Consider the following 20548-nt stretch of genomic DNA (forward strand, 5'->3'; position numbering starts at 1 on the left):
GACATGTTTGTTAGTGGGAGTTCCTCCCCTGCCGGTCATGATTCTCTCAGCAGCAGCGATCACTAAAGAGAACAGAGCTGATCCTTGTTTGCTTCAGCAGGGAGAAGCTAAAGAGAAATGACCTGAAGTACAAACGTGAAGCCAGCTCCTTCGAGCAACACTGGCCCAGAGTGGAGGCCCCAGGCCTAGCTTTAAAAGACCTTATGTTACTAGCAGTGTTGCCAAATCTCACCACTTCATTGCAAGGCTTGTGGATAGCAGCTATTTTACTTACAAACCCAGCTCCTGGAGACTATTGATTATGTGAAAAATAAATGGTTGCAGAGAGAAGCTTAAAAATGTGACCAGAATGCTCCTTAAAAACTCAGAAAGCAAAGGCAATACAAAGAGCCTGCATTAGATTATGTTTAGGAATCATGCTGTTTTTTTTTAAGCTAATCTCCTGATTTGGAGGCCGAGCTCATGATTTCTGAACGTTTGGGGTTGGTGAGGCTGTAGCAGAAATGAGTGCATGGACTCAAGAACATATCTCCCTGAGCCTGAGCACGGTTTTGGAGGGATTTGTATGCATCCCGCCAGGATTTGCAGCCCAGATATTGCAGCCTTGGGGTAGTGGGTGAGAAGCAGAGAGGGAAACTGACTAAAAGCCTTGCGGGGCTGGGTACACTGAAGTGCAGAAAGGCAACAAACCTCAGAAACAAAACAAACCGGCCCGGCCCGCCAGGGGCTTTTCCTGCACAAGCAACGGAACAAATTTGGGAACCGCTGATGTAGAGAAACTGGAGAGGATCCAGATGCGAGCCACAAAGATGACAGAGGGATGGAACGCAAGCCATACGAGCAAAGGCTGAAGGAGCTGGGTAGGTTTAGTTTGGAGAAGAGGAGATTAAGGGGGGACATGATAGCAGTCTTCAAATGCTTGAAAGGCTGCCATAAAAAAGATGGAGAAAAGTTGTTTTCTCTTGCCACAGAGGGCAGGACAAGAGGCACTTGGTTCAAACTACACAGCAGATGTAGACGAAATCTCAGGAAAAATATCCTAACTGTAAGAACAGTTGGACAATGGCACAGATGCCTTGGGAGGTTGTGGAAGCTCCTTCACTGGAAGTTTTCAAAAGGAGGCCGGATAGCCATCTGCCTTGACTTGGATGGCTTAGTCACAATAAATTCTGCATCTGGGCAGGGGGTTAGACTAGATCAGTGGTTCTCAACCAGGGTCCGGGGTCCCTAGGGGGCTGCGAGCAGGTTTCAGGGGGTCCACCAAGTAGAGCCAGTGTTAGACTCTCTGGGTCCCAGGATAGGAAGCCAAAGTACCGCCACATGGGGCTGAAGCCCAGGGCCCTGAGTTCCGCTACCCGGAGCTGAAGCCAGTGCCTGAGCAACTTAGCTTTGCAGGGCCCCCTGTGGTGTGGGGCCTCGGGCAGTTGGCCTGCTTGCTACCCCTTAACGCTTGCCCTGGATTTTATATGCAGAAAACCAGTCAGTGTGGCACAGCTGCCATGTGGAGTTTTTATAGCCTGCTTGGGGGAGCTCAGAAAGAAGAAGGTTGAGGACCCCGGACTAGCTGACCCTTACGGTCCCTTCTCAGCCTGTAGTTCTATGATTCTATGTAGCGCAGATAGACTAAAGAGGCCTCCCAAAGCATAGCTCACAGATTCAGAGATTTTAAGGTTTTGGGGACCGTTAAATCATCTGATTTGATCTCCTGCACAACACAGGCCCTAGGATTTCATCATGACGCAGGGCTGCTCAGCATGGGGAAGTTTACCAGCACAATCATACCAGTATAATTTCAGCTGTAGTTTTACTGGTATAACTCCCTGGTATGATTCTGGAATAAGAGCGTCCACACAGGGAGTTACGTTATACCAGTATAAATAAATCCCCCTCCGCAGACAAGCTCTAAAGGAGAGGCCCCAGCATGCAATGCTGTGCTTGGATCCAGATGTGCCTGCTGGGAAGGGTAGTCTCTGGGAGCTGCCCCTCTGTATTAAAGATGAGAGAGCCTGCATTCTGCTCCACTTTGTGAAATGCAGTGCCAAACTACGTAAGAGGGTGTTAGTGATAAATTGTTCTCCTTATCCACTGAGGACAGGACAAGAAGCAATGGGAGCAAGGGATGTTTAGGTTGGACATTAGGAAAAACTTCCTAACTTCTCAGGGTGGCTAAGCAGTGGAACAAATGATCTAGGGAGGTTGTAAGATCTCTGTTATTCGAGGTGTTTAAGAATATGTTAGACAAACACCAGTCAGGAATGGACTAGTTATTATGTAGTCCTGCCTTTAGTGTAGGAGACTGGATTACATGACCTCTTGAGGTCCCTTCCAGTCCTATGATTCTAGTTTATCTGCTGCTAATTCACCCACCATTCCTGAGGGGGCTTGGAGACTACTCCTAGATTCATCCATCAATTCCAAGGCTAGAAGGGACTATCTAGTCTGACCTCCTCCATCACATAGGCCATAGAACTTCCCCAAAATAATCCATAGAGAAGATTTTTTTAGGAGATAATCCAGTCTTGATTTATAAACGGTCAGTGTTGGAGAACCCACCTTTGGTAAATTGACCTCGGTAAATTGTTCCAGTGGGTAATTACCCCCTGTTAAAAATATACAGCTTAATTTTCCAATTTGTCTAGCTTCAACTTCCAGCCATTGGCTCCTGTTAGACCTATGTCTGCTAGACTGAAGAGCTGTTCCCCACGTAGGTACTTATTGACTGTGATCAAGTCACCTCTTAATAGACTAAGCTTAATAGACTGAGATCCTTGAGCCTATCACTTTAAGGCAGGTTTTCTAACATAGAATCATAGAATATCAGGACTGGAAGGGACCTCAGGAGGTCATCTAGTCCAACCCCCTGCTCAAAGCAGGACCAATCCCCAACTAAATCATCCCAGCCAGGGCCTTGTCAAGCCTGACCTTAAAAACTTCAAAGGAAGGAGATTCCACCACCTCCCTAGGTAACGCATTCCAGTGTTCCACCATCCTCCTAGTGAAAAAGTTTTTCCTAATATCCAACCTAAACCTCCCCCACTACAACTTGAGACCATTATACCTTGTTCTGTCATCTGCTACCCCTGAGAACAGTCTAGATCCATCCTCTTTGGAACCCCCTTTCAGGTAGTTGAAAGCAGCTATCAAATTCCCCTTCCCTCTTCTCTTCCACAGACTAAACAATCCCAGTTCTCTCAGCCTTTCCTCATAAGTCATGTGTTCCAGTCTCCTAACCCTTTCTGTTCCTGCCCCCTCTGAAACCAAGGCAGCTGGCTCAGGTCATTAGACTGCCATGCTCTGGGTACCAGACACTGGTTTGTTTCCCAGGTCTTACAAAAGTGATCCTTCCAGGTGCAGAACATCAGTGCAGCTGAGGGTGCTCAGCACCTGGCAGGATTAGGCCCAAGGTGAGGTGAGCATGCTATTCCCCCTCCAGCCCCAGCCCCAGCTCAGCCCAGCCCTGCATGTCTACCTGGGAGGAGGTGACTCACCTGCTCTCGGCCTTGTCTTTATGATGATGTCTTAAGACACAAAGCAGTGAAATGGGGAAGGGCAAGGAGAGGCCCCAGCAGATAGAGTTGTCCGGCATGGAGGGAGCAGGACCAGGTGACTGAGCAGAGGAAGCTGCAGCCCCAGCTCTGTACTAGAGAATTTGAAAAGCAAATTGGCAGGGAATTGGGCAGTCGCACAAACATCAGCACCCGCCAGATCTGCTGAACCAAGTATCCCAGCTCAGCCCAGTCCAGCGCTGCATGTCTTCCTGGGAGGAGGTGACTCACTGGATCCCAGTGCAGATCAGATGAGGATGGGCTGCATGGAGAGAACATCCTGCACTGAAGCTGGGGGGAGGGATATGGCACCGTATACCCTAGGCAGGGCAGGATCATCAGCAAGGGCATTGGAGCCTTCCCAAAACAGGAAAGGCCAGGGGCCCCTGCCCCCCCAAGGCCTCTCCCCTTCCCCCCAAGGGCCCGCCCTGCCCCCCCTCGTCCCCTGGAGACTCCGCCCCCGGCCAAGCCAGAAGCAGAACGTGTCCCTCCCCATCCCAACCTGGGTGGGGTGGGGCCGAAAGCAGCCCCGTGCCCATGTCTCTGCCCCCCAGGCCTCCCACCATAGCACAGGGGGAGGGACCCAGGCTCACCACAGCTCCCTGCGTGGCTCTCCCCAACCTGGCTCTGGGCGGGGCCTAGGGTTGCCTGGTGTCTGGTTTTTTACCAGAATGCCCGGTTGAAAAGGGATCCTGGCGGCTCTGGTCAGCATCGCTGACTGGGCTGTTAAAAGTGTGATTGGCGGGGCTGGCAGGCTCCTTACCCGGCTCCCCGGAAGTGGCGACATATCCTTCAGCTCCTAGGCCGCGACTCTGCCTAGGAGCGGGCGGAACATGTCACTGCTTCCGGGGACCCCTCCGAGGTAAATGCTGCCTGGAGCCTGCACCCCAACCCCAACCTCCTGCCCCAGCCCTGATCCCCCTCCTGCACCCAAACTCCCACCCGGAGCTCGCATCCCTGCCCCAGCCCTGATCCCCCTCCTGCACCCAAACTCCCACCCGGAGCTCGCATCCCTGCCCCAGCCCTGATCCCCCTCCTGCACCCAAACTCCCTCACAGAGCATGCACTCCGCATCCCTTCCCACACCCCAACCTCCTGCCCCAGGCCTGAGCGCCCTCCTGCACCCCAAACCCCTCTTTCCCAGCCCCACCCTAGAGCCTGCACCTTGAGCTGGAGCCCTCACCCTCTCCTGCACCCCAACCCCCTGTTCCAGCCCTGATCCCCCTCCTGCACCCAAACTCCCTCACAGAGCATGCACTCCGCATCCCTTCCCACACCCCAACCTCCTGCCCCAGGCCTGAGCGCCCTCCTGCACCCCAAACCCCTCTTTCCCAGCCCCACCCTAGAGCCTGCACCTTGAGCTGGAGCCCTCACCCTCTCCTGCACCCCAACCCCCTGTTCCAGCCCTGAGCCCCCTCCTGCACCTAAACTCCTTCCCGGAGCCCACACCCCCCCTGCACCCCAACCCCTTGCCTCCTCCCACACCCTGAAGCCCTCATTTCTGGCCCCACCTTGGAGCCCATTTCCCCAGCCACAGCGCCTCGCACGCCAACCCCCTGATCCAGCCTGGTGAAAAGGAGTGAATGAGTGAGGGTGGGGGAGAGTCAGCGACAGGGATGGAGGACAGAGTGAGCTGGGGCAGGGACTCGGAAAAGGGGTGGGGCAGGGCAGGGGGCAGGGCAAGGGTGCTCGGTTTTGTGCGATTAGAAATTTGGTAACCTTAGTGGGGCCTCAGAGCTGCAGCCCAGCCATAAGAGCCGTGCGGGCAGCTGTGAAAGCCGCAGCAGACAATCCACCTGCCCGTGGTGCAGGGGGCCAGCCGAGAGCAGCCCCCGGCCTGTGTCTCCACCCCCCCGGATGCCTCAGCTAGGGCAGGGAAAGGGTCTGCGTGGCTCCCACAACTGCCCGGGCTCCCCAGCTGGGCTTCATGCTGGCCTGGCCGGGGAGTGGGGCCTCGGGCAGGAGAGGAGGGGAAGGAGGGGGGTGGGGTCTGCCCCAGCAAAAAGTGGACTGGCCAGGCCCATCCACTTTCAAAAAGTGGGGGGCTATGGCTGGGGGGCTATGGCCTGAGTTCCCTGTAAGCTGCGTGGCCGCACAATAGCCTATTAAGCGCTGTGCAGGCGTTCAGGGAACCCGCCCAGGCAGGACCTGCTGCGGCCACGGGAAGGGCGCCCCTATCCCACGGCCCCAGCCTGGGAGCTGCTGCAGCAGGGAGAGGCACCTCTCCCCCCCAGCGAGGTGCTGCTGCAGGGAGAGAGGGCTGGGGGGAGCCTGCACCCCAACCCCCTCATCCCCGGCCCCACCCCAGAGCCCACACCCCCAGCTGGAGCCCTCCCACCCCAACCCTCTGACCCAGCCCTGAGCCCCTCATATCTGGCCCCACCCCAGAGCCTGCACCCCCAGCTGGAGCCCTCACACCCCTGCACCCCAACTCTCTGCCCCCGTGGCAGGGATGGAAAACTGGCTATGGCCCCAGTAGCCCCCCTGCTTCCGGCGCCACTGATCATCAGCCGTGGTGAGAGGTAGAGAGATCCCAGGCAGAAGGGACCCAGGATCCTCTGCTCTGTGATGCTGGCTCCCTCTCAGAGCACGGGTCTAAACCACAAGCCTGTTGACTGCAATTCCTAGAGGTTTCATCCCCTCACAGCAGCCCTGCCTGGCCCACGGATTCTCGACCGCTAGCTCCAAAAGGATCGCTGAAAGGGCTTGGCCATGAAGTTTGTGCAGGAGGAATGTTCTGGTTTTGATTGGTAGCCATGGCTGGGCAAGGGAATGACAAACTGCAACGGGGTGAGTGCCCCATGCCAGTCCCGGATGGGTCACCTCGAGCACTAGGGTGGGGAGCGTGGCAGCACTTAGAAGCCCCAGGCATGGCCCATGCCAGGCTGGTGCTACTCCAAAAGCTGGTCCCTGTCCCACCGAGCCCCTTACCTCTTTGGGGAGGAGAGTCGTCTCTGGTGTCTCAGTCAAGCAGGGCAGCAGTGGGGGAGTTTACACCAGCAGGGGGTGGCTGGCTGGGCTATGGATGGGCTCCTGCGCACTGGGAGTGGGGCCAAAATCCTCTCCGTGTCCCTTGTCTCCCCACCCATCAGAGCTGAGTACTTGTCTGGTTTGCTAATCTTCCCGCCGCTGGGCCCAGATCAACCATTCAGCCCCCACTGCATTCTGAACAGTGAGCCAGGGCAGGGAACTGGGAGAGATGAGATGTGTCCTGTGCCTGCATCCGGATCTGCATCGAGCTGAAGCCAGCGCTTCCAGAGCTGGGTGGGAAAAGTGCATTCTCAGGGCCACGTGCAGCCCCTGCCTTCATCTTGGGGAGCCCAGTGGCCAGGTGCCTGGTCACAAGTGGGCCTGGGGGGAACCTTGGGTGTTGGATATGTTCTGCACCATATTATGCTTCTTGTTTGGAAGAGGAAGAAGCCTGCAGAGAGGCTGCCCTGGCACCAGCCCCAGCCAAGCCAGGAAGCCCACTCGAACAGCTGGATCTGGTGCATCAGGTTGGGCAGGGAATCAGATGGAAGCCAGGCAGTAGCTGTGGATGGGTGGTGGCCTGTGAATGCACCTGCCTCCTCCCTGCTTGGAAACAAGTTTGGCCAGCGCTGCCAGCCCTGTAGCCGTGCTGCCCTGGTGCCCACTGGTACTACCCCTAGGGCCGAGGCAGAGGTCTCTCGTGCCTTGCCTTGCCCCCACTCCAGCCGCAAGAGCTTGAGGCTTCCTGCTCACCAGCCACCCTCAGCACAGAGCCACTCTAACCCCTGGGCCAGCGTCTCCCTCCCCTGCTGTGTCCCAGCAGCAGGGTGGGCGGGCACTGTGGAGGGGAGATGGCTTATGATGGATGGAATGGAGGGAGCCAGTCGGGACCGACTGCAGGCTACAGCTGGGAGAACCCCAGGAGCCAGTGCCCAATGGGACTAGCTGGGGTATATTTAACTTGCGCAGGCAGAGTCCGGTCTGAGCTCAGCCCCTTCCCCAGTGTGCAGGGAGCACCCCTCTTCCCCCCAGGAGCTGGCCTGCAGGCCCTGGAAGATGGTGCTGCTGGGCGCCAGAGGAAGTCGCCATGGCCCCTGCACAGGGCTACTGCCTAGGAAGGCCTATAAAAAGGGGAAACGTGGACATGAACCCAGCTCCCTCCCTGTCCCAGCGCTTTGCTGGGGAGACAGGCTGATCCTGGACGAGGTCCCGCTGCTCAGCCTGTACTGATTGTTTGGCTTTCCTTGCAGGTTTGGAAGAGGTTCGCGTAGATGAGAAAACTGTCAGCCCCCTGCTGGCCCTGTCCGAAGACAAGAAAACCTTAGCATTCAGCCCCAAGAAGGCAAAGACCTATCCAGACTGCCCGGAGCGCTTCGATCACTGGCCCAACGCCTTGGGCACTAAGGCCTTCCACAAAGGGACCCATGCCTGGAGGATCAGCGTAGGCAAAAGCTGCGCGTACAAACTGGGCGTTTCTTATGGCTCCTTGGAGCGCAAAGGGCCTGGCAGCGCAGCCCGGCTGGGCTACAACCCCTTCTCCTGGGTGTTCTCGCGCTATGACAAGGAGTTCTGCTTCTCGCACAATGGCCATCATCAGGCGGTGGAGCTAGTCAAGTGCCCCATACAGGTGGGCGTGCTGGTCGACTTGGATGGCGGGGAAGTGCTGTTCTATGACCCTAGTGCCTGTGTCATCCTCCACTCGCACCGTGAAGCCTTTACTGCACCCATCTACCCCGTGTTTGCTGTGGCTGACCAGAGCATCTCCCTCATTCAGTGAATGAGGCCTGGCACAGGGGCAGCAGCTCACCCACCAGCTCTGTGGGGAAAAGGGGAAGCTTTCTGCAGAGACGCACAACTTGGCATGCCACCTGCTGGATCTTCAGTCACTCCAAGCAGCCAGGATGGGGCTGGCAGCCTGAATGCACTGATACCTTGTGTCCGGGGTCCCAGGGGAGCCACACTGAGATTGCTCAATCAGGGCAAACTGCAACGAATGGGGCAGACGATACCCCAAACTGGAGGTTATTTCTAATAATTAGATTCACCTATCCATGAACAAAACAGCTTCTATAATATCTTCCTGGTTACCCAGAAGCCACAAACACATCCAGCCCTGAGCTCCCACCCAGACAGCCCAGTCAAAGATGAGGATTACTGAAAATCATATTCATCATAAAAATAAGTTCTACCAAGCCCAAATGATTGGACACATTACCTGTCAGGTCAATGAATATTTCAGATCTTACCCAAATACATGCTTACAGCCAATTCTTATTAACTAAACTAAGATTTATTAAAAAAGAAAAGAGAGTATTGTATTATACATACAGATATAAATAAAATTCTTAGTTTCATAGTAGAGATGGTAAGCTTTAGAGTTGCAAAGAGTTCTTTCAGAATTATTTCCATAGGTTATAATTAAGGCTATGATTTAGTCATGGGTATTTTTTAATAAAAGTCACGGACAGGTCACGGGCAATAACCTGTGTTATTGTGACCTGTCTGTGACTTTTACTAAAAATACTCCGAACTAAATCTTAGGTGCTTAGGGGTGGCGCGCTCCAGCAGACATTGCTGCTCACGGGTGTGGGGGGGCCGCCCAGGCGTCAGCCGCACCAGCCACAGCAGCTGCAGAATTCATGGAGGTTCCGGAAAATCACGGAATCCGTGACTCCCGTGACCTCCGTGAAAGACTCGCAGCCTGAGTTATCATACAATGTCCAATGTCAGGGTGAGCCAAACTGGAGCTGGAGACCTTAGTCCTGTGACTCAGACTTCCCCTGATGAAGCTTAAGTGGAGCTGAGATACGGGATCAGGGCCCAAGAGTTCTTTTTATAGATCCCTGGCAGCTTTTTGTCAGCAGGTGTTCCTTGGGTGAACAATAGTGGCTTCGAAGTAAAACCTCCTATTTCCTAAGCACCACCGGTGATTAGTTGCATGGATTAACATAAGGCAACTGCCCATCTCCTGCCATTTGCAGGTAGTTCACTATATACACCACAGAGAAATAAAGACAATGATATTACTACAGTCATGGTTCATCTTGATGAAGTAACAGAGTACGGTGACAGACAGGAACTGTTTGGGTACATTTTGTCAACCTATAACAATATATATGTAAACACACATACAAAAATACAATCATTAGCTGCTAAGATGTCTCTACAGGTTGAATCTGGGTTAGTTAGCCTGCTAGTGCTAAACCCCTTCTGGCTCAGTGTCACATATGTAAATAGGCTCTGGCTTCAGCCCAGGTGCCTGCTCTGAGCTTGTTTCTTAACAGCAATAGCCCCCTAGAATTCTTTCTAGGCAATCTAGTTAAACTGGACTTGCCCTACAGGACTGGCTCACTGGCCCGTCTTGTTGCGTAGTCAATCTCTGGCTGGAGCCAAGCCCTGACGCGGAAACTGCACATAATGCATCTGGCCAACTGCACAACACTGCACTTAGCGGGGAATAATCCATCCTTCCTGACCCTTGCACAAAATCATCTTGTGCCTTGAAGCATGAGAGCTGATTACCCTAAGCTTAGCCTGCAAAACTGCAAACGTTTATTGGTCACAGAGTTATGCAGTTCTTTAACACTCCAGGATTTGCATCTTGTCCTGCTGTCTGAACTGCATCAAATTTTGCTTTGGCCTAAACCCTTTGACAACGCTCCATTGCCAGTGTTGTCAGTTGTTGGCTGTGTGTGTGTTCTCTCAGCGTGCTGCACCAGATCTGGCCAGGTAGCTGATACAGCAGACCTTGACTGAAGTGCCCACGACCACCACAGACTGTTTGGTGGCAAAGGCACTCGGTCAGGTTTATTGTTGACAAAGCACGGTTCTAGTGTCCAGTAGACTCTGAGGACACTAACTCGCATATGCCTGTTGTAATGGACTCAGCTCAGTGAGTGGTGGGACCTTCTGCTCCCCCGAGGCCAGATAAAACACTGCTCCTACAACCCCTCTTTTATACACTGATACAAACAAGTTACATATTGTCCCCCTGATGTAGTTAGTTACCACCCTTTACCTTGTACCTGCTGGTTCAAACAAAACATTTTCATCTGTCAGCCTAGGCCTGTCCTTGTTTCATGTGGGGTCGGTGTGTTCCTGTTTCATCTCCCAGCATTGTGTTTACATTAGGGGGTACCTGCATCGTCTGGAATGTGCACACATCAATACCCTGTGCCTAGCACTTCTTGGGCATGCCTGTGTGTTTTGCCAAGGTCGGGTTATCGGACAGTGACCCTGCAAACAGGCACCTGCTGTGTAACAGGGCCTGCCTTTCACACATAGTCTGACACTTGCTAACTTTGCTTTCTAGCAGCAGGGCCTGACTTTTGCTCACTTTAGTTAGGCTCTCTTGCTCTACTACATACAGCCGTTATCTCTACCGAGAGCCGAAGCCTTAGCTACAGTGCAGCTCCTGCAGCTAATGTGGCCATGGGGCTACAGGAACATGTCTACTTGGGGGGCTAGTTATGGCGGACAGAAAAGAGGTGCCCTGTACTGAAGCCTCAATTTCCACCACTAGCCTGGAGGGAGGAACTCAACACTGGCATGTACAGTCTGCTCAGCCTTGATGGGGACGTGCAGTTATTACAGCCCTAGCCTGAAATGTGGGCAAGCCGTGTGATTCCTGACTGTGCAACATGCTGGGATGAGTCCTGTAATAGCTCTGTGCCTCAATTCCCCCTCTGTAATGTGGGGTTGCCCTGCCAGACTTCAGAGTGGTGTTGCGAGGCTAAATTCATGGCTGTACGAGAGGTGCGCACATTCTACCAAGCTGAGCACCATAGAAAAGCCTGTTGATAAGACTATGTACAATCTGGTTCATTTGTTGGGGTGGGTTCAGTGACAAGGGGCTTTAGAAATGAGGCCGTGACCCAGGTTAGAAGTAGGGACCCTGGCCTGGGCTGGTTTCTCCCCTTTTTAAATGTAAGTATCTTGATTTTTAACCCCCTGAATGTTACATGTTCTGGGCTTGTCTAGACGACCACTTAGTTTGCAGCAAGCTGGGGGGTACGTTTAGTTTGCCACGCACCGAAGTGCACTTTGATCTGCTCCTGTTTCAAAGCAGCTCAGCAACAGGGTCTGTCTACATGGCCAAGTGGTGTGGGGTAAACTTACAGCCCAGCTTGCTGCACACTGTCTAGGCAAGCGCCTGGGCTGCTTTTCTCGGCACTTTGCTGGGGCTCTGCCACACAGCTGCAAGTCCAGCACTGGGAGCAGGGCGGCGATCGCTCTGCGCCGCGCTTGGAAAAGGCACCTGCTGAGGTTTGGGCAGGGAAAGGCCCATGGGCTAGTTTCTGTTGCCGTCAAGCTCCCATCAGCCTCTGGGAAGCAGTGACTGCCCGAGCACAGGGCTGCTCTAGTTTCCAGTGCTCCCCTCTGTGCTGCCCACCAGTGGCTCGGTAGGGGGTTCTACTAAAATCCTTACTTGAAGCAGAGTCATCAGCACCCCCAGGACCAGTCTTTGCACAATGGCAAAGGGGGAAATCCCATGGGATCCTCTGCCAGCATCGGGGCAGAGGCACTAACCGCCCCAAGTGATGTGCCAGCTTCTACAAGAGCAGACCCTGGCAGAGAGGTCCTATGCGGAGAGAGCCTGTGGTGAGAGGCTGCAGGGGTGGGCAATGGCTGCCTTACAGGCCAGAGCAAGAGCAACCCAAGAAGGGGGTGGTGCTGTCTGGGAAAAGGCTATTGTCAGGTCAAGGGGATCCACTGAAGTCAGCACACCACCAGTGTTCCTCGCCAGCAGAACCATGTGGTGCAGCTGGCCCAGGCTGGCAGGGAGTTAGGCCAGCCAGTTGTACCAATGCAGGGAATGAACCTGGCCCAGAGAAGGGATTTCTGCTTCTGCCTTTGTTCATTCAAGTGTGCAAGAAATGCTGTCTTTCCTCGCATGACGAGGGATTAATGCCTGGGCTTAGAGCTGCAATGGACAGGGGACAAGGTGGACACTCTGGAGATGCAGAGTGAGGGAGGGATAGCTTAGGGGGGAGGGATAGCTCATTGGTTTGAGCATTGGCCTGCTAAACCCAGGGTTGTGAGTTCAATCCTTGAGGGGGCCATTTAGGGATCTGGGGCAAAAATTGGGCATTGGTCCTGCTTTGAGCAGGGGGTAGGACTAGATGACCTCCTGAGGTCCCTTCCAACCCTGAGATTCTATGATACTAAGTTCTGGTCTCCACTCTGACGTGCAGGGTGATCTTAGCCATCATCCCTTGGTTCCCCCCTGTAAAATGACAATAATGGCACTAATCCTCTCTACTCTGTTAGATGCTTTGAGAGCTATGAAAGAAAGGGGAAGAGAAGTGCTGAGTATCTGTAGCAGTTTATTATATTGGATGACTAATGCGTGGTTGTGGATGGTGCTAGCAAGTACTTCTCACTGAGTTCAGAGGGGTTTGCTTTTGCCCCCTCTCTATAGGACATGCAGATACCCTTTAGAACCTGATTCCCTGGTGGAGAACCAAATCCTCTCCCCTCTCCTCCTCACCCCTGCAGCACAACTGATCCTTCTTTTTAGTGACATGGTGTAAGGAATCTGCTTTGTCCCTGGCGATCTCTGCAGAGAGGCGAGGGATTCACCCTTAACCCTTCTCGATAACAGACAGCAAGTGGGTAAGTGAAGGCAGGATGTGCTGCTTGGGTACCTCTAGCTCCCAAGGGTTTGCACGCCCAGCCCTCGTGAGCAGGAAGCTATGCATGCCCACATCTCTGGCTGCCCTATAATCCTTCACATAATTGTCCCCCACGTGAGCCGCCTGCTGGGGAGCTACCCCAGAGATGTGCAGCGCCTTCTGAAAGATCCGCTGGTCTGGCTTGGCAAAGCCAGCCTCCTCTGAGGTCAAGACAAATTCAAAATGGTGCCTGAGGTTGCAGTGAGACAGAATCTTCTCCAGCCTCTTGTCAAAGTTGGAGATTACAGCCATACGGATGCCCAGCTGATGGCACTGCCTCAGAGTCTCCCTGGCACCTGGTAACAACTCCCAGTTCTGTGCACTGCAGAACTCCTGATAGAGGCTTTCCGAAATGGTGGTGAGAAGCCTGTCTTCATGGACACCAGCGAGTCTGAAGGTCTGTTTGACAACATCCACCCACCACTGCTTGGAGCTTAGCCCCTGGCTCAGGCCATAGTTGGGGAAGTGCTTGCTCTGGGCTTTGTATGCCTGATGGAAAGACTTACTGAGAGCCTCAGGCTGCACATGGACTTTGTGAACTTGCGCCGCAGCAGAGTAATTCTCTCCTACTGGGTGCCGGAGCCGGAGCAGCGTGTCCTTCACGTCCCATGTTAACAGCCGGAGCCGAAGCATTGCTTCACTGAGGCTGAGGAGCAAAGAGAACCTAGAACACCAAATAAAAGGATAAGGATCAGACAAGCCACAGACCCAACCCTCTTATAGGCCGAAGAAATGCTCAGCATGGGGCAGCGAGTGACTCAAGTGATTGATAATGGCAATGGAGCTTTTCAACCTGGGATAGCTTCACCGCGCCCAGGGCTCATGGGTTCAAATTCCTCCCGGGCCTGCAGTGAATGAAAGTGGTTTCTATCTGAGGGCTGTTCTGTAGCTTGTTTGAAGTGAATTGCTGGGTCTCAGGCCAGTTCCTGACAGATTTGTATCCACGTCACATCCCCACCACTAGCACGGACTGGCCCCCTGCTCACAGGCTCAGCCCCATGTCCGTGGAGACTGACCTCCCCTCTCAGGCGCTGTGCAGCGGATACGGAGAGGCCCTCACTGCCACTGCAGTTAAGTCAGTACCGGCACCAGGACTTCAGTCACAAACACTAAGACTCACCCCTCACGTCTAAAGTGATTTATGTCTTTACATTACGACGTTAGGTACAGTTTGTCAGTAGATCCTAGAATGCAGGACTTTGCACCTCTCTGTTTGCAGCAGAAACTCAAACAGCTGATCTTGGACCATCTGTATTTGACTTGAATTTGTATTTCTTAACATGAAATGACAAGGCTGACCAGCATCCACAGACACTGGGTAGGGAAATTAAAGCAAGAGAAATAAATGGGGAGCAAGATAACCGATTTAAAACTACCAGCCTTCTGTAATGCATTAGAACTCTCTGCTCTTAAATAGGTTACAATTCAGTTTTACTCCTGGGGGAATTCTGTGCAAAAAAAAAAATGTCTTCACCAAAATTTAAAAATTCTGCACACAATATTTTAAAATTCTGCATATAATCTGCAATATAATCATGCCAGTTTCAATTATTTTGATAATTTATTTAAACTATAATACAATAGATGGAGAATGGGAGTGGGGAGCATTGGAGAAAATCCCCAACCCCCCTCTGTCTAATAGTAATGTAGCTAGTATTGACCCTTTACTTCTAGTTATTAGTCAACAAATATATGCAGCCATATGCTCAGTGTTACGCCATAGGCAACTGAAGAGCAAGTGAGGTCTGGGGACTCAAAGTCACAACTTATATTGGCTACTGACCATCTCCAGAAAGGTCAGTAGCAAACAGTTCATGGAGCACATTGTGATTGGAAAATTTTTCAGTCCAAAAATTTAGACCAGTTTTAATCACTAAATCACCATATGCATTTATAAGCCATACTGTCCTTTACAGAACTCTGGCCACGTAAAGGAGCCTTAAAACTTTTAAACCTGTTTAATACTCCTGGGGGTATTCACTAACGGCAATGGGAACAATTCACTAAGCAGGCAGGCTGCTACATTCTTCTCTGCCTGGACAGAGCCTGCCCCATGCCTACCTCCTCAGAAATACCTTGAAGCCCTGCCCTTCCTCGCTGGGTGGGCTGCAATAGCTAGTGAGAAGGTCAGAGTCTCTCTGTCTTGCACGCATGACCAGCCCCTCCACTGGCGGCTCCGGTCGCCCAAACTAAGGTTCCTGTGCTGCCGGGGAGGGGCGCGTGGTCACTCTTGCGGCTTTCCTTTGCTTCCCCCTCAGAATTCATTTTTCCATGGGGAAACAAAGAAATCTGTGAGGGACATAAATTCTGCACGTGCACAGTGGCACAGAATACCCCTAGAAGCAAAGTTTGTAATTTTGCAGTATAACAGAATGATATCATAAAACAATGGGTTTCTCTATAATGACATGAACTTTTGTGCAATTAGCTTGTATGTGAGGTGGCAGGATTATTCAGCACCAAAATAATATTCTGGAAGAAACAGCCAGACCAGTTTAGCAGGAAACTGAAATCAGAGTTAGTGGCTAGGAATTCTCTCAGCCTCAGACAAAATGCACACCCACACAGCAGCTGTCATGGAGAGAGTCTTGCAATCTCTGCACTGAAGCCTGTCTACAATTTAAGGGCAGAGTAACACACACTTGGGGTAAGGATCCATTTTCTTCTGCTGAATAAGTGAGCGGTCTCAGAGGAGGAGAATGCACTGACAACTCTGATGAAGTCCTCTTGGCATGAGGCAGGTACATGCAAAGGCAGCAGCAGTGAAAACTTCCACCATGCTGCCCTATTTAATATGCCTCACAGTGGGAGTTCAGTTCTGGTCTCTCTCCTGAGGCTAGTGCCTAAGCACTGTGTCCAGAGGTGCTGGAACACTTTGTACAATGGCGGTGCTGAGAGCCATTGAACCAAACTGGAAACCCTGGAAACCCCTTTGAGCCCCAGTACCTCTGGTTCCAGCACCTATGGCTGTGTCAAAAAACAGCCATACAGGGTCAGACCAAGGTCTATCTAGCCCAGTATCCTGTCTTCCGACAGTGGGCAGTGCCAGGTGCCCCAGAGGGAATGAACAGAACAGGTAATCATCAAGTGATCCATCCCGTTGCTCATTCCCAGCTTCTGGCAAACAGAGGCTCGGGACACCATCCCTGCCCATCCTGGCTAATAGCCATTGATGGAGCTATCCTCCATGAATGCATCGAGTTCTTTTTTGAAACTTGTTATAGTCATGGCCTTCACAACATCCTCGGGCAAGGAGTTCCACAGGTTGACTGTGTGTTGTGTGAAGAAATACTGCCTTTTGTTTGTTTTAACCCTGATGCCTATTAATACTATTTGGTGACTCCTAGTTCTTGTCTTATGAGAAGGAATAAATAACATTTCCTTATTTATTTTCTCCACATCATTCATGATTTTTGTAGACCCCTATCATATCCCCCCTTAATTGCCTCTTTTCCCAGATGAAAAGTCCCAGTTTTATTTATCTCTCCTCATATGGAAGCTCTTCCATGCTCTTAATAATTTGTGTTGCCCTTTTCTGAACCCTTTCCAATTCTAATAGATCTTTTTTGAGATGGGGCAACCACATCTGCACGCAGTATTCAAGATGTGGGAGTACCATGGATTTATATAGAGGCAACATGATATTTTCTGTCTATTATCTATCCCTTTCTTAATGATTCACAACATTCTGTTCGTTTTTTTGCCTGCCGCTGCACATTGAGTGGATGTTTTCAGAGAACTATCCACAACGACTCCAAGATCTCTTTCTTGAGTGGTAACAGCTATTTTTGACCCCATCATTTTATATGTATAGTTGGGATTATATTTTGCAATGTGCATTAATTTGCATTTATCAACATTGACTTTCATCTGTTATTTTGTTGCCCAGTCACCCCGTTTTGTGAGATCCTTGGGTTCTTTATGAATACTTAAACCCCTTTGTTTTCAGTTTAAACTGATTTTTACTGACAAATTCCTGAGTTCTACAAAAAATATTCATTTTTTTCTGATTTTCACCCTACTTTTGTAACATTCAAATATATAAAAAATAACTGATATTATTAGGAAAATACAATACATTGCATGAGATCTATGTATTATGATCATACATTAGTCTGTATATGCAAAGCTGCCTGTTGAAGTAAGGCTATGTATTAGTCTAGAGCAGGGGTGGCCAACCTGAGCCTGAGAAGGAGCCAGAATTTACTAACATACATTTCCAAAGAGCCACAGTAATGCATCTGCAGCCCTCCATGAGCTTCCCCACCCACTCCCAGCGCCTCCTGCCCACCAGCAGCCCTGCCAATCAGCACCTCTTCCTCCCTCCCTGCACCTCCTGATCAGCTGTTTTGTGGCATGCAGAAGGCTGGGGGAGGAGCGAGGGCATGACAGACTCAGGGGAGGGGGCGGGAAGGGGTGGAGTTGGGGGCAGGGCCTGTGGCAGAGCCAGGGGTTGAGCAGTGAGCACCCCCTGGCCCATTGGAAAGTTGGAGCCTGTAGCTCCAGCCCCGGAGTCGGTGCCTAGACAAGGAGCCGCATATTAGCTTCTGAAGAGCCGCATGGGGCTCCGGAGCCCCAGGTTGGCCACCCCTGGACTAGAGATACACACAATAAACCAACAGGCATGCACGCAAACTGTGAAGTGCATGTGCCTTTAAACGTACTAATGAATCTCACAGTGACCACATACACATTTCAAAACTTCGTAATAGCATGACCAACTTAAGAACCACGGTACAGATTGTCAAGAATGTCAATTCAGATGTCAAGAATTATAACATTCATAAACCAGTCGGAGAACACTTCAATCTCTCCGGTCACGCAATCACAGACATGAAGGTCGCTATCTTAAAACAAAAAAAACTTCAAATCCAGACTCCAGCGAGAAACTGCTGAATTGGAATTCATTTGCAAATTGGATACTATTAATTTAGGCTTAAATAGAGACTGGGAGTAGCTAAGTCATTATGCAAGGTAGCCTATTTCCTCTTGTTTTTTCCTACCCCCCCCCTCACAGATGTTCTGGTTTAACTTGGATTTAAACTTGGAGAATGGTCAGTTTGGATGAGCTATTACCAGCAGGAGAGTGAGTTTGTGTGTGTATGGGTGTGGGTTTTTGGAGGGGGGTGAGGGAGTGAGAGAACCTGGATTTGTGCAGGAAATGGCCTAACTTCATTATCATGCACATTGTGTAAAGAGTTGTCACTTTGGATGGGCTATCACCAGCAGGAGAGTGAATTTGTGTGGGGGGGTGGAGGGTGAGAAAACCTGGATTTGAAATGGCCTAACCTGACGATTACTTTAGATAAGCTATTACCAGCAGGACAGTGGGGTGGGAGGAGGTATTGTTTCATATTCTCTGTGTATATATAAAGTCTGCTGCAGTTTCCACGGTATGCATCTGATGAAGTGAGCTGTAGCTCACGAAAGCTCATGCTCAAATAAATTGGTTAGTCTCTAAGGTGCCACAAGTACTCCTTTTCTTTTTGTGAATACAGACTAACACGGCTGTTACTCTGAAACCGGTACAGATTAAAGTACTCAGCTATGTTACTAACGCCACATTGGACAGTTAGGGTAAAGTAATTCTAAAGTGTTAGCAGATAATGGTTTAAAGATTTGACACACTAAAATGGGAAGAAAGCAAAAATCTGTATCACAATAAGTTTCAGAACCCAAGGTAGCATTTGAAAGTTTAAAAAAAAACAAAAAACCAGGAGAAAAGGATGACCTTGAGTGTGTGCTGCAAATGGTGAGGCCCACTTATTAAATGTAACTACTGATAGGCTAAGTATCAGAGGGGGAGCCCTGTTAGCCTGGATCTGTAAAAGCGGCAAAGAGTCCTGTGGCACTTTATGGACTAACAGACGTATCGGAGCATGAGTTTTCGTGGGTGAATCCCCACTTCGTAGGATGCATGTGGTGGAAATTGCCAGAGGCAGGTATAAATATGCAAGACATATTTATAGCTATTATTTATAGCAAGCTATTTATAGGCTAATAATTCTAAGTCTACAACAGTAAACTGTTCATTCAAATTAAAAGTTTTATTTGGGGATTAGAGACATATTGTTTTCTTAAACTCAGAGGTGGCCTGTTTTGGTTTCTGTTTCAGTTCTGCAGCAATCCACACTGATGAAGTGAATTCAAAGCATTAATCTAGTAAATACTTTTCCCCCCTATTTCCGTCCACCAAAATAAACCCCGATATTTACCCCCAATTAGTATTAATAGTTTTTTGCCCTGATTTTCACCCGTTCTTGTCGTTGTGGTAATAAACACTGATAAATTCCCAGTAAAATCAAATCATATCCGAAAAGGAAGGGCCCTTCGCCCCTGTAGCTAGAGGCGCGGGCCGGCTGGCAGCGGGGAGTTTGTGGGGAGCGGCCCCGTCTCCCAGCCCCGTCCGAGGGCACCGAACCGCCCTCCGCGGGCCCGGGCCTTGGCGCGTCCGCTCCTGACCCGGTTTAGATCTGTCGGGGCGCCGGGCCCACGCCCACGTATTTCCCCCTTTTTAAAACTCCTCCGGTTCCCGGGGCCAAGCCTCGCTCCGCGCCGCCGTCCGGGGGGCTCCGGGCTGCCGGCGCACAGCGCAGCCCGGGCCCCTGCCCCGCTGCCCAGAACCGGGCCCGCCGCGCCCCGGCGCCGGGGACAGGGCCGAGCCCGGCTGCGCAGCGCCCTGCGGGGAGCCGGGGGCAGCCGCTGGGCCTGGCCGGAGCAGGGATCCACGCGGCCAGGCGAGCGGGGGCCGCGGGAGGGGCGGCCCGAGCCCCGCCACAGGACGCGGCTCCGTGCCCGGATCGCTCCGGAGGAGTCGCCGGCCGCAGCCAGGCCGGCCCCGCCCGCGACTTACCGAGTGCGGCGCGGCGCTGAGACCCGCCGGGAGCGGCGAACAGCTCGGCCCGCCGCCCCACCCCCCTCGGCCATGGGGTGCAGCCCCCCCACCCTGATCCCCACCAGGGTGGGGTGCAGCCCCCCACCCCCCTCGGCCATGGGGTACAGCCCCCCCACCCTGAACCCCACCAGCTGTGAGGTGCAGTCCCCCACCCCCCTGGGCCATGGGGTACAGCCCCCCCACCCTGATCCCCACCAGCGTGGGGTGCAGCCCCCCACCCCCCTCGGCCATGCGGTACAGCCCCCCCACCCTGATTCCCACCAGCTGTGAGGTGCAGTCCCCCACCCCCATCGGCCATGGGGTGCAGCCCCCCCACCCTGATCCCCACCAGCTGTGAGGTACAGCCCCCCTCCATTCTGACCTCCCACCAGCGGTAGGGTACAACCCCACTCCCCCCTGCTCCCAACACCCCCTCTTCCCCATGGATTGATATACACTTACTCCGCTGATGGGTCTAACTCTCT

General features: G+C 52.1%; 2 protein-coding genes across 2 annotated transcripts in view; one reads left to right on the top strand and one right to left on the bottom strand.

Moving 5' to 3' along the window:
* BSPRY (B-box and SPRY domain containing) overlaps positions 1–8873 on the top strand; it is a 32689-nt gene extending 23816 nt beyond the window's left edge. Inside the window, exon 6 of the mRNA XM_077835962.1 lies at positions 7766–8873. Coding sequence (XP_077692088.1) covers positions 7766–8292 — 527 coding nt within the window. The 3' untranslated portion in view covers positions 8293–8873. The remainder of the gene's footprint in view (positions 1–7765) is intronic.
* HDHD3 (haloacid dehalogenase like hydrolase domain containing 3) lies at positions 8800–13885 on the bottom strand. Its single transcript, XM_077835963.1, has one exon. It carries the CDS (start codon positions 13820–13822, stop codon positions 13100–13102), a length of 723 nt encoding a protein of 240 aa, XP_077692089.1. The 5' UTR covers positions 13823–13885; the 3' UTR covers positions 8800–13099.
* Between the last annotated feature and the right edge of the window lie 6663 nt (positions 13886–20548).

Source organism: Eretmochelys imbricata, chromosome 16, assembly GCF_965152235.1.
Source record: "Eretmochelys imbricata isolate rEreImb1 chromosome 16, rEreImb1.hap1, whole genome shotgun sequence".
Lineage (NCBI taxonomy): Eukaryota > Metazoa > Chordata > Testudines > Cheloniidae > Eretmochelys > Eretmochelys imbricata.

Bases quoted from the DNA above. Each gene is read 5' to 3' on its own strand.
- HDHD3 (XM_077835963.1), bottom strand. From the start codon at position 13,822: ATGCTTCGGCTCCGGCTGTTAACATGGGACGTGAAGGACACGCTGCTC.